Here is a 19,191-nt window from a genome sequence, read left to right on the forward strand (position 1 = left end):
ATGGATTCCTAACTTACATTGCTTAAATTGAATACAGTGTAGCAGGATTGCAGTTATTTCTAAGCACCACAACATCATGCCACACCATAAACTGTAAAATATCAAACAATCTTATAGAAAATGGGAATAATAGCCATGAGACTAGAAACTGCCTCTTTATGAGTCAGCATACGTAAAATGCATTGAATAGAATGTGTGTGTGTGTGTGTGTGTATAGACAGAAATACAATTATGAGGTCAAATGCAATTATAAAGGTTCGTTCTCAGAGAAAAAAATTGTAAACGTGAGAAAAAACCTTTGTATTGGAATGCAGCTTTAATGTTTGATTGTTTTCTTTAACTCATTCGAAAGGACATCTTTGTATTCTAAATAAGATGAAAAGATAGAGGGAGAAAAATAGAGAGGAAGATGGATAGTTAGTGGGAGAAAGGTAGATAGATAGTGAGAGAGAGAAAGAAAGGTAGATATATAGTGAGAGAGAGAGAGAGAGATGTAGAGAAAACAATGAATTGGTGAAAGAAACAGACTGAGTTGTCAAGAAGAGGGTCATTTACCGGCCTCAGTCATAGAACTGAAGCCAAATGAAGACCCATTTCAAGGTTTTAAGTCAATGATGTTTGGTATCTGTTCTTAAACAAGGCTGGTGTTTGTGTTTATTGGTTTCTTTTTATCAAATTACTTTGAATAATTGTCAAATGAGTTGTTTGCTTGAGTAATTAGTAACATTAAGCTCAGAGTAATGATTCTTGAAGCTACAATTTCTGATAAAACAAACAAGTTCTACCTTTTTGGTTTAAAAGCATTTATTTTCTTGTAAACACAAGAATTCACCATACCACACACATGCACACACGCACACATGCACACACACACACACACAATCATCATCATCATCATCATCATTCTAACATCCACTTTTCTTTGCATGCATGGGTTTGAGTTTATTGAAGCAGATTTTCTATGACTGGATGCCCTTCCTGTCACCAACACTCACCTATATCATCATCATCATTGTCATTTAACATCCACTTTCCATGCTGGCATGGGTTGGATGGCTTGACTGAGGACTGGTGAGCCAGAAGGCTGCACCAGGCTCAATCTGATCTGGAAACGTTTCTACAGCTGGATGCCCTTCCTAACACCAACCACTCCAAGGGTATAGTGGGTGCTTTTACGTGCCACCAGCACGAGGGCCAGTCGGGTGGTTCTGGCAATGACCGTGCTCAAATGTTGTTCTTCATGTGCCGTTAAGGCGACACTGGCAATGATCATGCTCGAATGGTGCTTTTTACGTGCCACTGGCATGGGAGCCAATCTATGGCCCTGGCAGCAATCATGCTCAGATGTGCTTTTAACGTTCCACTGGCACAGGTGCCAACCAGGCAGTGCTGTCATCGGCCACGTCAGCAATTTCGATTTTGATTTCACTTGCCTCAATAGGTCTTCGCAAACAAAGTCTATAAGTGATATTTCTTCATGGGCAAAGATAATTTTGCAGAATATTGGAAATGAATGACGCTGCTTGTATGACAGTGGACAATCATGTAACATCAAGACAAGATGACAATAACACACACACACAAAAGGCTTCTGTCAGTTTCCATCAACCAAGTCCACTCCCAGCAGAAACACTGGCACAAAGTGCCATGCAGTGGCAAACTTCTTAACCACATAGCCATGTCTGTCTCTCAGCTCTCCATAAATGAGAGGGTCAACCACATTGTTCAGGGTTCAGTCCCACTGCATGGCACCTTGGGCAAGTGTCTTCTTCTATAGCTCCAGGCTGACCAAAGCCTTGTGAATGGACTTGGTAGACAGAAACTGAAAGAAGCTTGTAAATATATCCTCACCATTATCATCCTTTAATGTCCATTTTCCAGCTTGTGTGTGTGTGTGTGTGTGTGTATGTTCGCATGCGCGTGTGTTCCCCCACCACTACTTGTCAAATGGTGTTGGTTTATTTACATCCTCATAACATTGTGATTCTGTAAAAGGGACCAATAGAATAAGTACCAGGCTTATAAAAAGACTAAAAATTCGAGGCAGTGCCCCAGTATGGCCACAGTCTAATGACTGAAACAAATAAAAGAAAAAAGAAAAGAGATAACAATGTTTATAAATAATTTCAGACTTTCTGGAATGTACCAGAACAAGTGGTTTGAAACTTTTTATTCCAGCATACTTTGGTGTACCCTTGACAAAGAATATTGGATATCACAAAATAGACAAATAGTGGAAACCATGAAACAATCTGTAATTTGTAGTAAAGATTGTTTGCCAACATAACATGCCAGTCCTGGTTTAGGATGAATGTTGCTGTAATTTAGCCCCAGGAGATATTGTCTCCAGCTGGGACACGATCTTTCGAACAAGGGAATGTAAGGACACAGATCGTGTCATATAACCAGTTGGAGACGACATCTCCTGGGGCTAAATTATAGCAACATTTGTCCTAACCAGGACTGCCATGTTATGTTGGCAAACAATCTTTACTACAAAGTACTGTTGTTGAATGTCTCACGTTGTGAGATTTAGAAATAGTAATTTTCTAATCTGTAATTTGTTGTCAATTAATTATAATTAACTGGAAGTCATGACTTCCAAACAAATCTCTTTATTAAAAATACTCTCTCTCTCTCTCTCTCTTTAGGTATCAAGTCCAGAATGTTGGACATAGGCAGTCATGTCCTGCCACCACTCCCTGTTCTTTGTTTCCTGTAGCACTTCCACTTCTTCCTGGTGTTCAATGCTTCTCTCTTCCAACCAGTTCGTCAAGTTTGACATCCTTCTCCCTCCTCTGCTTCTTTCCCCACCAATCTTTCTGGTCATCCCTAAATTCTCCAGGCCCTCTTTCCTCATCACATGACCAAGAAATCTCAGTTGCTTGGCCTTTATCTCTTGAAGCAGTTTCCCACTTACTGCAACCTGGTCTCTCCATGTTATCCTCAATATTCCCCTTATGAACCACATTTCCCAGCTCTCAAAGCCCCTTCTCATTTCTGACAGTATAGACAATGCCTCACTTCCATTCATTAATACAAGGTAGACATAGCAGTTCAAATTACAGATTTTGATCTTGATGCTCAGAGTATGGTTTCTCAAGATGTTTTACAAATTTGAGAATGCAAATTCTGTCAGCACTATTTGTCTTTTGATCTCCATCACACATCTTCATCTTCTGGGATGAGAGTTCCAAGGTAGTTAAAGGACAACACCGGCTTAATGATTCAATTGTTCCCTTTCAGCATGCACTTTGGGTTTCCCTTCTTTGTCCCCACCACACACTCTCTTTCCTTGCCATACCAGTCGATGAATTTTTTATTTTTTAAATATTGTTTATTCAATGTAAGACAAATGCCATTGAAAAAATTTGGTTGAGACAATTTCAAACTTCCAACATTTTTATAAATATATATCTCAGTAATTTCACTTGTATAACCCTATATTTTCTCTGCCATTTACGTCTATGTCCCTCACATACTGTCTATCCCCGATGAGTCTCACCCCCACAACTCATCTTCCTAACATGCTCCTCCTCCCTATCTCCCACTCTCATCAACCTACCTATTCACTCACCCTGTCCAATCTTCTGCACCACTCCACTTATATTTATTTCTTTATTGCCCACAGGGGGGCTAAACATAGAGAGGACTCCACTTATATTCTCCACCCCCAAACACATATTCATGACCAACATCTCTCTCCCTCTCTCCCTCTTTCTCTCTCTCTTTTTCCAACGGAGCAGCCATGTATCACCTCTGCTGCAAGACAGCTGCTCCTGTCTCTCTATCATACATTAACTTCTCATCACCTGCTGTAAAGCCATCTCTCTCAATACTAACCCTACCTCCCACTACAATCAGCTGATGGGGTTCTTGTCTTGTAAGTTACTTGGTGACCTCACAAGTGCTGGTCCCACATAAAAAGAACCCAGCACATTCAGTAAAGTGGTTGGTGTTAGGAAGGGCATCCAGCCATAGAAACCATGTGGATCTTCACATAGGTCTTCAAAGGGGTCTCAGGGAGAAGTGTACCTCCCTTCCTGAGCTAGGTTTCCATCACAGTTCTTAAAAATCGTGGTAAAGGCTTTGGTCTCGGGGACCACTCATGTCTAGAAACTGAGGTTAGGGGTAAGCAAGGGCATGCTCCCCATAGAAAATCCAGCTCCAAAAAAGGCCTCATGATAGCAAAGGAGAATGGGCACCAGCCAACCCAAAGGTTGGGGTGGGCTGCACCTGCCTACCTCAGTTGCTATGGCATTGAGGTAGATCCAGCTACCCCCGTTAACGGGGACAAAACCCAGATTTAAAAAACTGGATGATGATGATGATGATGATGATGATGATGACATAGTCCTCTACCTCACTGGCCACTGTTGAGCCATCCAACCCATGCCAGCATGGAAAACACTAAAAAGTGATGATGACGATGATGATGATCGTCGTTTGAAAACTTTGTGAATCAAAAATAATCAATAGAAAATGATACAGTTTGACTTCTTATAATAGTTTTCTCTCTAATGCCATCACACAAACAACGATGGCAAATTACAAGAGAGCCATTACAAAATTACTTCTTAAAACCCATTTATTTTTTACCTGGCTGCATAATATTAAATATTTGTTTTATTAACCTAAGTGAAACAACATGGCGGGGAGGGGTGCAGAAATCTAGTAAAAGCAGAAGATAATAAGGTTGTCATCACCCTTAACCACCCCACCCCCCGCTCCCTTCGAAGTATTCCCCCCCACTCCTACCCCCCCCCCCGAACGCCAGTTTATTGGGTTTTATTTCTTTCTTTCTTAATGTTTGTTTGTATGTTAACAGACACAAGACAGAGAAGTGCTTAATAAACAAAGAGAGGAATTTGGACAGCAAGTCTCATATTGACCCAGTGTCAACAGTGAAAGGGTGGGGGTAGGGTGGGGTGGGGTGAGGGGTGAGGGGTGGGAGGAGGGATGTGCATTAAGCCAGCCAACCAACCAAAGCAAATAAGGATACTTGTGTTAACATTGCCTTTTTTTTCTCTCTCCCTCTGTCCCTCTCTTTGTCTCTCTTTCTGTCTCTCTCTCTGTCTCTCTTGTTCCCCAACCTTTAGACAAACAGGGTGTTTGTTGAAGTTTGAGTTTAAAACAGGAAATAAATACAGGAACCAAGAAGAGAATATTTTAGTGATGGTCACCAAAGGAACAGATAAATTAAAAAAAACAAAAAAACCCAGACATGTTTGAATTTTTAAGATTTTATCAAGATCAACGTAACCGCTTTTTTTTTGTGCCGACCAAGTTTACAACTAATCTTCTTGGATTTCAACTATTTTCTTTCATCTTTTCTCTTTTACCATTTACTTGTTTCAGTCATTAGACTGCGACCATGCTGGGGCACTGCCATGAGGTATTTTAGTCGAACTAATTAACCCCAGTACTTATTTTCTTTTTAAGCTTAATACTTATTCTATTGGTCTCTTTTGCCGAACTGCTAAGTTTGATCCTCACTGTCTTTTGACAACCGGTGTTGATGTGTTTACACCCCTGTAACTTAAAAAAAAAACAAATACCAGAGCCTATCCATTCGACTAAAAATTAGATTGTGGCCCCAGCATGGCCAGAGTCTAAAGATTGAAACAAGTAAAAGATAAAAGATTTAAATATAATACCCTAGCTTGTTATATATTTAAATATAAGACATAGGCGTAGGAGTGGCTGTGTGGAAAGAAGCTCACTTCCCATGGCTCTGGGTTCAGTCCCACTGAGTGGCACATTGGGCAAGTGCCTTCTACTATAGCCTTGGGCCAACCAAAGCCTTGTGTGTATATATGTGTGTGTATTTGTCCCCCCCCCCCCCAGCATCGTTTGACAACTGATGTTAGTGTGTTTCCGTCCCCATGACTTAGCAGTTTGGCAAAAAAGACTGATAGAATAAGTACTAGGCTTACAAAGAATAAGTCCTGGGGTCGATTTGTTTGACTAAAAGTGATGCTCCAGCATGGCCGCAGTCAAATGACTGAAGCAAGCCAAAGAATAGCCAGTCCACCATTGCTTTCGTAGTAAAAATATGAGATCTTGTTTTAAAAGAACGTACAAAAGCTCTTAACCGTTCCTTTATATTTTCTTGAGCAAATTACTCCAGCTTTGGAAAATACCAACAACTAACAGCTCTAACAAATTTCCTGTTTATTCTACAGTTCAGAACAAAACTGTATTTATACTATTTTATGGTTTAAAAGACAAAAAAAAAACAAAAAAAGCTTTGCAGAAAATGTCTCATGTCCTTCGCTAAAAAAAATTAAATACTGTGACAAATTGAAGAAGAGAAAATGTGTTTTTCTGTCATCCTCACCTCAAAAGGCTTTGTTAGTTTTTTTTTATAAATATAAAATGGAAGATAGAAAATATAATAATTCCTTCAAAATTGCTAATAAAATTGCTATAAAGATTGTTCATCAAAGCGTAGGGTGAGTAATTAGAATATTAAGTTTATAAATGAGCCATTCAGTTCACCAAACCATATTAAATATAATGGTTGGCCATGATTATTCTGTAGCCAAACTGTCACAGGAATGAGATGATCCTATTGGCCAACTGGTTTAATCATTTAATTTGTGAGGTGACAAAATTAGGTCATCTGAATCCCTAATATACAGAAGTATGTCTTCAGAATATTGCTGTCTTTTGTAGTATTGAGACATAATGGCATTTAAGATACACATAAAAAAAATGTCTTCTGCTAAAACAGACATCATCATCATTTAATGTCTGTATTTTACGCTGGAATATGTCGGATAGTTTGACAGGAGCCAATGAGCCAGATTGCTGTGTTGAGCGCCAGTGTCTACATTAGCATGGTTTCTGTGGGTGGGATGCCATTCTTAACCCATTAATACCCAATTTTTTTTATTTAATTTATTACCAAAAGTCTTTTTTTTTATACAATTTTATCTGATACTAAATATATAAAAAAATTTGATTACAATATTTGAAAGACACTCCAGTCTTGATGACTAATTAAAGGTATCTCAGAAAAATACAGGTGTTGCAGAAATATGATGGATTATCCTTCTGGTCCTAAAAAAAGGACCATGAGTGCTAACAGGTTAATGAAAGCCACTTCACAGTGTGTCCTGGATGCATTTTTTTTTGTGGCACAGGTGCTAATGAAGTTACCAAGTAACTCACAGGATACGACCCCTTAACAAAATGGTGGGGGTGGGGTGCAGTATAGAGGGAGGAGGTGGTTTTGTGCCAGGTGTTGAGAGGTTAATGTATGATAGGGGGAGAGGTACAGGTGTCTTGCAGTAGAGGAGGGGCTGTGTGGTAAGTAGCTTGCTTACCAACCACATGGTTCTGGGTTCAGTCCCACTGCGTGGCACCTTGGGCAAGTGCCTTATACTTAAAGCCTCGGGCTGACCAGAGACTTGTGTGTGGATTTGGTAGACGGAAACTGAAAGAAGCCCATCGTATATATAGATATATATGTATATATTTATGTGTGTGTACATGTTTGTGTATCTGTGTTTGTCCCCCACCCCCACCCCAGCATCACTTGACAACCAATGCTGGTGCGTTCACATCCCCCGTAACTTGGTGGTTTGGCAAAAGGAGACCGATAGATTAAGTACTAGACTTACAAAGAATAAGTCCTGGAGTCGATTTGCTCGACTAAAAGCAGTGCTCCAGCATGGCCACAGTCAAGATGACTGAAATAAGTAAAAGAATAAAAGAAAAGAATAATATTTATTTTTATGTTGCCTGTATTGAATACCTGCCTATTCTTTGATACAATCCATCTGCCCATCCCTCCTCTCATCTATTCCTCCGTCTCTTCATCCATTCACCCTTACAACCATCCCACCATTCATCTATCCATCCAGCCCCCTCTCTCCTTTCCATCCATCACTTCAGCTCCCCCCACTCTCTCTCCATCCATTCATCCCTCTTTCCATCCATTTATCTCTCCCCACATCTATCCATCCATTCAGCACCCACCCCCATTCTCTCTCAGCCTCCGTCCATCCACCTCCCTACATCTGTTTCTAGATAACATTTCAATGACCCTCCGCACTTACATTAAATGTGTTTGCCCTAACTCTAACCCCACCAAGAACACAAAATCCAACGACCAACTGGGTTGACATTGGAGACAGCACAACAATAAAGGTAACAGAGTGGACATTGAGAGGACTTACCACTTGTTGTACAGTTGCAGTGAAAGGTAATCCGCGCATTCGGATAATCACTTGTCCTCCTCTGGATAAAAATGCTTGAGCTTCAAGATTATTTCCTGCAAACAAATAGGAAAGAAAAACTTGGAGAAAGACTTTCAAACTGTTCTGGAGACATTATTGAGGATTAAATCAGAAGGGCATTTAGCTGAGGTTTGCATATAATATATATCTTTTATCTTTTTGACTGGCCCTCGTGCCGGTGGCAACCGCCTGACTGGCTCTCGTGCCGGTGACACATAAAAGCACCCACTACACTCTCAGAGTGGTTGGCCTTAGGAAGGGCATCCAGCTGTAGAAACTCTGCCAGATCAGATTGGAGCCTGGTGCAGCCTTCTGGTTCGCCAGTCACAAGTCAAATCGTCCAGCCCATGCTAGCATGGAAAACGAATGTTAAATGATGCTGCTGCTGCTGCTGATGATGATGATGATGATGATGATCTTTTACTTGTTTCAGTCATTAGACTGTAGCCATGCTGGAGCACTGCCTTGGAAAACTTTTTAGTCGAATGAATCGATCCCAGGACTTTTTTTTTTTTTTAAATGTGGTACTTAATCTATTGAACTCTTTTGCCAAGCTGCTAAGTTACAGGGATGCAAACACACCTACACCAGATTAAATCCTGGTTCTATAAGGATCAGGATTAAATAAGCTATTGGATTAAATTGCTGTCATCGAGTGGAAACCACAAATGAAGAGAAAAGAGAAAGTAGATAAAGACCCAATGAAGAGTTCATCTTACCTCCAGCCACATTGATGAAATCTTTGCCAGTTGATTTATAAACTTCAATGTAACGTTGGCCAATGTGGTGTTTGTGTCGCTTCATAGCAAGATCTCGATGTTCTTCACTTTCAAACCAAATCAAAGCTTCTCCATTTCGCCGACCTTGTTGACTAAGACAAAGTGCCACACCGCCTCTACATAAGGAAAACAAATGATAATAATAATAATAATAATAATGATAATAATAATAATGATAACGATAATAATAATAATCCTTTCTACTATATGCACAAGGCCTGAAATTTGGGGGAAGGGGGTCAGTCGATCATATCGACCCCAGTGTTTCACTGGTACCTAATTTATCGACCCTGAAAGGATGAAAAGCAAAGTCAACCTTGATGGAATTTGAACTCAGAACACAGCAACAGGTGAAATGCCATAAAGCATTTCATCCAGTGTGTATACAGACACAAACACACATTCACACATATATATATGTATATATATACACACCCACATATATATACAAACACACACACACACAAATATTCATATACACGCACACATATACAAACACACACACAAACAAATATTCATATACACGCACACATATACAAACACACACACACACACACATATATATATATATATATATATATATATATATATATATAAACATACATACACACACAAACACACACACACACACACAAACATATATAAATACACACACACACACACACACACACATGAACACACACTCACGACAGGCTTCTGTCAGTTTCCATCTACCAAATCCAGTTATAAGGTTTTGATTGATCGAGGGCTATAATAGAAGGCACTTTGCAGCAGAACTTAGCTTGAGATCACACAGCCATGCCAGCCCTTTTGGAGCCATATCTGCAACTTTGGCCACAACAGTGGGAAAAGTCATCTATGAACCTGAGAAATGGCAAACAGTTCTTCTTACCGCATGATATTGAGTCCTTTGAAAAATCTGGCAATGTCTTGATCAGATGACTGCCATGGTAGACCTCGAGCTCTTACAACTGTATTATCATCAACACGTTCATTCTTACTGCTGCCAAGGAAGAACAAGGAGAAAAACAAACAAGAAAAAAGAAACAGTGATAAAGTAAAACCATGAATTGTTCAGGTCTATCAAAGTGAACGTTCAGGAAAAAACAGGAAGATACATTGTGGGACATGAAAAAATATTTAAAAATTTTTATAGAAATATATTTAAACAAGGTTAGGCATGTCAGTAGTATGTATATATATATATATATATATATATATATATATATATATATATATATGTCAAGGTTATTCAGTCACCATAGTCAAATCCGTCATGTGACTTTTAGAGGCCCCCTGCAACTTTTTGTTTCGAGGCCCCATCCTTTCAATCAAAATTCATAATCTACACACCTGTTATTCATAGCTATATTTTACTTTATTCTGAGATTCAATATTTCATGTTACCCCAAAGAACGTCTTCAAAAGTACAAATTTCAATAAGTAAAACTTCCAGATATAAATAAAAGAGCATCTACATACTTTGATTTTAACATGGGGTCCCTCAACCATAGAGGCCCCCTGCGACTGCAGGGGTTGCACTTGACTGTACTTGTAGTGTGTCACTAAGAACACAGTGAACTGTTGTAATCTAGAGTGTTACTAATAAATCCTCAGATTTTCATGTCTACCTTACAACATTAAGCTCCAAACGAGATAACAAAGGCTACTTCCGTGTGAAACGGTCATTAAATTTCTTCAAATCAGTTTCTGCTGTCTTAAAATAGGAAGGCTGGGATACAAAGCTTTTTGACCATAGGTCTGCTCAATCAGTATTGGCCTGGGGCTAAACAACTACTGTGATAACAACAACAACAACAATACTCTTCTTCCCATGGCTTGAGGCAGAGGAGGAATATTTGGGACAGATATGGCTGGTTTCAATGCTAAAAGGTTAAAACTGTAAGGAAACAATGAAGCTATGAGAACCGAGACTAGAAATTATGAATCTAAGTAACTAACTAACAATACATACCACCACCACCATCCCAAACAGTGTGGCTATGACAATAGGCACCACCACCACCGTCACCTCACCACAGTCTCATACAATGAGACTTTGACAATGTACCCCCCCCCCCCCATCACATCTTAACAAGAGAACTTCAATACAAAACCACTACCGCCGCCCCTGCTTACTCCACCTCATATAGTGGGGCTTTGACAATTGTATATGTAGTGTGTATCTAAATCTATTTCTCATACTGTATACCACAATTAATTATGTATTATATATCAGAGGTGCAGTGAGGCTGACAGGCTGAGAAGTTCACTTCGCAATCACGAGATAGTGGGTTCAATCTCTCTGCATGATGTGTTTAATAAATGTCATCTTCTACAGCCTTGGGTTGACCTAAATCTGGTGAGTGGAACTCAGTAGATGGAAACTGTATTGAAGCCCTTTGGGTGGGCTGTACCACTAACTCAAAAGGTACTACCTTGTCATGTCACACTGTGCCATGCTGAATTTATCTGAGAATTTTGTTAATTATCATTTAACATCCATTTTCCATGCTGGCATGGGTTGGACGGTTTTTGACAGGAGCTGACGAAACAGAGGGCTGCCCTAGGCCTCATTGTTTGCTTTGACAGGGTTTCTACAGATGGATATTCCTTACATCGACCACTTTACAGAGTGTACTGGGTGAATTTTTTGTGCCACCTGCACTAGTGAGATTACCAAAATAACAATGACAATAACAATAATAACAATAATAACAATAATAACAATAATAATGATAATAATCATCGTCATCATCATTTAATGTCCCTTGTCCATGCTGACATGGGATGAACAGTGTGACCAGAGCTGGCAAGCGGGGAGGCTGCATCAAACTCCAGTCTGATTTGGCATGGTTTCTATGGTTGGATGCCCTTCCTAATGCCAACCACTTTATAGAGTGTGTGCTGGGAGCTTTTATATGGCACTACATAGGCAATTTTATGTGCCGCCATACAGGCAATAATTTTTCCTCCTACAGACACAAGGCCTGATGTTTTGAGGGAGGGGGCATAGTCGATTACATCAACCCCAAAAGGATAATAATAACAACAATAATAATAATGAATAATATCTCCCATGATTCTTTTTAATTTAGACACAAGACCAGCAAGTTTGAGGGGTGGGGGTAGTGAATAACATTGACCTGCCCTCCCCTAGTGTATGACTGGTACTTATTTCATTGACCTCAAAAGCATGTAAGGCAAAATTGATCTTGGTAGAATTTGAACTCAAAACATAAAACCAGAAGAAATACCACTAAACATTTCGTCCAATGTGCGACCGATTCTACCAGCTGAAATAATGGTCAGATTAATAAGAATGGCTTCTGATTTAAGAATAAGACCAGCAATTTTCAGGGGAGGGACACAAGTCAATATCACTGACCTCTGTACTTGACTGGTGCTTTATTTTACCCAGCCTGGTGGGCGGGGGGGGGGGGGGGATGAAAAACAATGTCGACCTTGGCATCAAAATAATTCATAATAAAAATAACAAAACCAAAGAGTTAAAAATATACTAAGAAATGTTAATAATAATAATAATAATAATAATAATAATAATGATAATAATAATAATAATAATAACAACACTGATAATAACAAAGATGATGATGATAATGATGATAATCACTGCCTGTCATGCTATGAAACAAGATAAGGTATTTTGTTTAAAAAGAAATGTATGTATGTGTATATATGTATATATATTCATATACCTGTGTGTGTGTATTTTAAATGAAGCAAACATGTTTATTTAGCTTAGTAATGCTAATTGATAAGATGTAAATATTATTTGATAAGATTTTGGCGTCAGTGGTTGGAGATAGAGAGAACCGGATGATATTGTCAGAGTGGGCCCTCAGATGCATACACACACACACACACACACATACACACACAGCTATGCAAATATATATATATATAACTTTGATCGCTTTGATAGGTTTTGGTGAGTATAAGCCCAGGCCATGTCTGACTTAATGGCACCACCTGGTGAAGTCTTTTAGTCATATATGGGGCGCAATGGCCCACTCTGGCAAAGAGTTATTATTGTTGGAGACATATCTGGGTGTAGGAGGTTGGTCCAGGATATTTTGAAGAAATTTGTCCAGTGAACTTTTGAATTTTATGGGATCCATTTCCGTTTTGACGTATTTTGGTATGGTATTAAAAACAGCTGGACCGATTGAGGTAAAGTAGTTGTGACGTAATGTTGCTATCTGTACCGAGTTCAATTTTTGTTATGGGCAAATAGCATGAGGCCAAGTCTTGGGCAGATTTAAAATTGACGCCAACATCATTTGTGATATATATATATATATATATATATATATATATATATATATATATATATATATATATATATATATACATATACATATATATATATATATATATATATATATATATACATATATATGTATAGAGTAACGGTTTTTTTGTTATATTTCTGCTGCTTTTAAATAAAGCATATTACTCTACCTCTGGTATTTGAGTACTCTTTTTTCCACCTTGTTGCACATTTCATGTGCTTACTCCGGTATATATATATATATATATATATATATATATATATATATATATATGCATATATATATGCATATATATATGTATATATATATATGTATATATATATATATGTATATATATATATATATATATATATATATATATATATATATATATATATATATATATATATATATGTATATATATATGTATATGTATATATGTATATTCAGGGGTTGGGCAAAATAATGGGAACTTGTAGCATTATAATTTTGAAATATCTATAAAACCATCAAAAGCTTGTTTATTTTTATGTTGTTTTTTTTTTGTGGTACATAAAAAGCACCATTTGAGCATGATCATTGCCAGCGTTGCGTTACTGGCAAATGTGCCAGTGGCACGTCAAAACACCTTTTGAGCGTGGTCGTTGCCAGTACTGCAATTCAAACTTTGTACAAGGAGTCCATACCTCGTAGAATTCAAGCTGTAATTACTGCCAAAGGTGGTTCTACCCCATATTAAAATAGATATAGAAGTTAAATAAGAATAATTTCTGTTTAACAAGTATCATTTTAAAAGCTATTAAATTACAAAGTGTTTGTGTTGTTTATAATAAACTTTATTTTATATTTCTTGCCCACAAGAGATTATGTCCGATCTTTAGCATACTGCTGTATGTCTTCTCAAATCATAATCACAGAAAAAGTTGTTGATAAGGATTACCAACAGAAACAAGGCTGATAAATATGCATATGTATTGCAAATTAAGTTTAATTACCAATAAACATTAATGGCTTTACAGTTCTATATTTAAGAGATGAGGAATTATGTACATTATTTACATGTGACAGATATTTGTCCTCATCTTGTTTGTTGTTAACACAACATTTCAGCTGATATATCCTCCAGCCTTCATCAAGTGTCTTGGAGAAATTTCAAACCTGAGTTCTTATTCCTAAGGTTTTAGTAAATTTATACAGAAAAAGTAAGCATTATACTATCCAGCATAAATAAAAGTCAACTTCATTATATTTAAACCCTAATTTTTTCTGTAAAAGCCTATTCTGACATTACATGTGTTAACTTCTGGTATGAATGTTTATGTTTTGTACGTCTTTTTTCAACAAAAAAGAATATTTCTAAAAAAATTCTGGAAATGATCTACTCATGCATAAATTTATGCACCCTCAAAGTATTTTTATTTTTGTGGAAAATATGCATAAATTACATGGGTTTTTATGGTATATGGTTAACCCTAAATGGAAAAGAGAAAGGATGGTGAAGAGAGGTCAGGGCATAATCTTCCTTGCTTCCATTTTAGAAGATTACATTCTTGTTAATCTATTACTTTATTGTTAATCTATCTAATAATTCCCAAACATTAAAATGATTGAATATTCAACTCACCATATTCCTGGTTCCAAATGTTCTTTAATCATTTCTGCAGTTCCAAATGAATGACCTTCAGAGAAGAAAATTGTAGCATTAATGAAATCCTCTTCATCTTTTAAACATTTAGCATTTAGGATAATCTTTAGAACTCAGGATAATCTCTGTCAAATGTAATGCCTATTTACATTCTTTCTCTTGAATTTATCCTGCATTTTCACAAAGTTTTGAGATTTTGATGAAGCAATTGTTTATCTTTAGAATGAGGTTGGATATTTGGACTAGACATGACCTGTTAAAATGCTGAAGGGTCAACACCCATCTTCCATGCTGGAATGCATTGGAAATGGCATGGGTCGTGTATACATTATCACCATCATGAGCATGGATAGGTTGTGTGGTATCTAGGGTGTGACATGAACCAGGGTACCACACAACCCTCTGGTGGGGCATGGGTATCTAACACTACCTGTGTGATCCTTGCCTCACATATGGTACAATGTAAAAACATTACACTGCTCATGTCAAAATAATGTCACATTCTGTTTTTCAAATAAAGGACTCTCAATGAAACCTTATTTATATCAGAATAGCATTGCTCATTTATTATGCAATTAAGAATTAAATAATTTTATGAATACTCACCACTTGTTACCATTCTGTGTAAAATGCTTGCCATCTCCTGGCATTGATGGACACCATATTCCACAGACTGATCTGGTTTCAGTCCCAAATCTAATGACAGTTAAGTAAAATCTTTCAGAAAATAAAAAAAGAATGCTTTCAAAATTCTCCTTTACCAATTTTCTAAGACTACAGGAACAAGGCTGAGAAATTTTCAGTGGAGATTAACATTACAGAACTAATAATCTCATGTTACTAAAGGAATAATTACAATATTTGTATCTATGCTATTTATGTCATGTAGCCATGTTTATTTACAATGTACGTGTGTGTGCATGTATATGTATGTACATAGACTAATATTAAATTAATCTTTACAATGTATACTTACAATATTTATATCTACATTATTATATATATATATATATATATATATATATATATTAGAAAAAATATGCAGGGTAGGTAAATTATAGAAATTTTTCTACCAGTGACCTCGCATGCAAAAAGTAATCAATAGACTATATGTTATTCTTATAAAATTAGTGTACATTTAAACACATAATAGGTGCCAATAATGTATATATATGTAATATTAATAATAATAAGAAGATGCTTAGAGAACTTGGAAAACAGAAAGATAATATGCATAAGTACACATGTGTATGTGTGTGTATATGCACATATATATTTTATGTACGTACGAACGTATCTGTGTATGTAAGATATATATATGTGTATACATACACACACACATCATTTAACATCTACTTTCCATGCTGGCATAGGTTGGACCATCATCTTTAAAGTATATTTTTACTACACACACATGCATATATATATATATATATATATATATATGTATATATGTATATATCATCATCATCATCGTTTAACGTCCGCTTTCCATGCTAGCATGGGTTGGACGATTTGACTGAGGACTGGCAAACCAGATGACTACACCAGGCTCCAATCTGATCTGGCAGAGTTTCTACAGCTGGATGCCCTTCCTAATGCCAACCACTCAGAGAGTGTAGTGGGTGCTTTTACGTGTCACCCGCACGAAAACGGCCACGCTTGAAATGGTGTCTTTTATGTGCCACCCACACAAGCCAGTCCAGGGGCACTGGCAACGATCTCGCTCGAAAATCCTACAGGAGCCAGTCAGGCGGTACTGGCAACGGCCACGCTCAAAATGGTGCATCTCATGTGCCACCCGCACAAGAACCAGTCCAGGGGCACTGGCAACGATCTTACTTGGCTTGCCGGGTCTTCTCACGCACAGCACATTTCCAAAGGTCTCGGTCAGTAGTCATCGCCTCGGTGAGGCCCAATGTACGAAGGTCTTGCCTCACCACCTCAGCCCAGGTCTTCCTGGGCCTACCTCTTCCATGGGTTCCCTCAACTGCTAGGGTGTGGCACTTTTTCACGCAGCTATCCTCCTCCATTCTCACCACATGTCCATACCAGCGCAATCGTCTCTCTTGCACGCCACAACTGATGCTTCTAATGTTCAGCTTTTCTCTCAAGATACTTACACTCTGATGGGTATTCACATTGACATTACACATCCAACGGAGCATACTGGCTTCATTCCTTGCGAGCTTACGTATGTCCTCAGCAGTTACAGCCCATGTTTCACTGCCATGTAGCATGGTTGTTCGTACTACTGACCGAGACCTTTGGAAATGTGCTGTGCGTGAGAAGACCCGGCAAGCCAAGTAAGATCGTTGCCAGTGCCCCTGGACTGGTTCTTGTGCGGGTGGCACATGAGATGCACCATTTTGAGCGTGGCCGTTGCCAGTACCGCCTGACTGGCTCCTGTAGGATTTTCGAGCGAGATCGTTGCCAGTGCCCCTGGACTGGCTTGTGCGGGTGGCACATAAAAGACACCATTTCAAGCGTGGCCGTTTTCGTGCGGGTGACACGTAAAAGCACCCACTACACTCTCTGAGTGGTTGGCATTAGGAAGGGCATCCAGCTGTAGAAACTCTGCCAAATCAGACTGGAGCCTGGTGTTGCCATCCGGTTTCACCAGTCCTCAGTCAAATCGTCCAACCCATGCTAGCATGGAAAGCGGACGTTAAACGATGATGATGATGATGATGATATAACAGAAAAATCCAGTTGAAAAGAATTTGAATCCAAGAAATGGGAGAAATGGATACAGTTTATGATTTTCTTCTCTACTCCAATCTGTCTCTTTAAATTTTTATACATAACTACTGCAATAAATGCTTAGTGGCTTTTCGTTTGTCTTTACGTTCTGAGTTCAAATTCCGCTGAGATTGACTTTTTGCCTTTCATCCTTTCGGGGTCAATAATTTAAGTACCAGTTGTATACTGGAGTCGATCTAATCGGTTATTTTAACCTCTAAATCAATTAACCTATATAGATATAAAATTATATAGAATACAATTATAAGGGCATAGAAGCCACTGAGCCTATATGCTAGAAGAAGACACCAAATATGTCCAACTACTAGAAGATTCACTTCAATATCCACAGGTTGAAAGCAGGAAAAGTGGACAAGCCAAAATTTCATAAAATAATGCTCTGAATTCAATCTGTGTATATTGAAGTGAATTGTGCAGTGGTCGAGTGTATTTGGTGTCTTTTTCTAGCATATAGGCACAGTAGTTTCAGTATCCTTAATGATAATTATATTCTATATAATTATCTCTCGCTCTCTCTCTCTCTCTCTCTCTCTCTCTCTCTCTCTCTATATATATATATATATATATATATATATATATATATATATATATATATATATATATATATATATACATATATAGTGTAAATAAAATGTACAATGAGTTATACAAAAGAACCACACTAACAAATATGCTTTTAGCTTTAATGGGAAGTGAAAGCGTCATAATGTTTGAGACATTAATCTTTTGTCAGGAGGGAGTGAGAAAGAAGAATAGAGGGTGAGAAAGAGAACGAAAGAAGAAGAAGGAGGAGGAGGAGGAGGAGGAGGTATGGCCATGTAGTTGAGAGTAGACCTAGACACATTCTTGTTCTTCTTACACCTGTACCCAACAGAGACTCCAAGAAGTGACAGCTGGAGGGAGGGAGGGAGGTTGGGTTGTGCCAGTAGTCAGGTGGTATAGGGTCAGGATGAGTGTGGGGACAATGAAAACGTTTTGGACATCCTCCTGGAAAACTTCATCACCAAAACAAATAATTGTCGAAACAGTTTTGGACAGATTTGAAACTTTACTTTATAATAACAATAATATTAATAATAATAATAATAATAATAATAATAATAATAATAATAAAATTATAATAATAATAATCATTTTCGACTGTAGGCACAAGGCCTGAAATTTGGGGGAAGGGATTAAGTCGATTAGATCAAGGCCAGCGCTTAACTGGTACTTATTTAATCGACCCTCAAAGGGTGAAAGACAAAGTTGACCTCAGTGGAATTTGAACTCAGAACAGAGCAACGGGTGAAATATGGCTAAGTATTTCGTCCAGCATGCTAACGATTCTGCCAGCTCTCTGCCTTTAATGATAATGATAATAATAATAATAATAATAATAATAATAATAATGATGATGATGATGATAATAATGATAAGAAGAATCAAGAAGGTTCTAAGTGCTTGAAAGACTATTGAAAATG

The 19,191-nt window shown here is 37.8% G+C and overlaps 1 protein-coding gene across 4 annotated transcripts in view; it reads right to left on the reverse strand.

Moving 5' to 3' along the window:
* LOC106879768 (epithelial splicing regulatory protein 1) overlaps positions 1-19,191 on the reverse strand; it is a 68,192-nt gene that overhangs the window by 17,161 nt on the left and 31,840 nt on the right. For 2 of the 4 annotated variants that reach the window (XM_089349961.1, XM_089349959.1), the window contains exons 4-8: positions 15,572-15,661; positions 14,945-14,999; positions 9,918-10,028; positions 8,966-9,141; positions 8,187-8,281 (exon numbers count right to left, since the gene is read on the reverse strand). In XM_089349961.1, coding sequence (XP_089206087.1) covers positions 8,187-8,281; positions 8,966-9,141; positions 9,918-10,028; positions 14,945-14,999; positions 15,572-15,661 — 527 coding nt within the window. The remainder of the gene's footprint in view (positions 1-8,186; positions 8,282-8,965; positions 9,142-9,917; positions 10,029-14,944; positions 15,000-15,571; positions 15,662-19,191) is intronic. The other 2 variants (XM_089349960.1, XM_089349962.1) reach the window with 1 other exon arrangement.

The sequence above is a fragment of the Octopus bimaculoides genome, chromosome 3 (assembly GCF_046866305.1).
Source record: "Octopus bimaculoides isolate indiv1 chromosome 3, ASM4686630v1, whole genome shotgun sequence".
Lineage (NCBI taxonomy): Eukaryota > Metazoa > Mollusca > Cephalopoda > Octopoda > Octopodidae > Octopus > Octopus bimaculoides.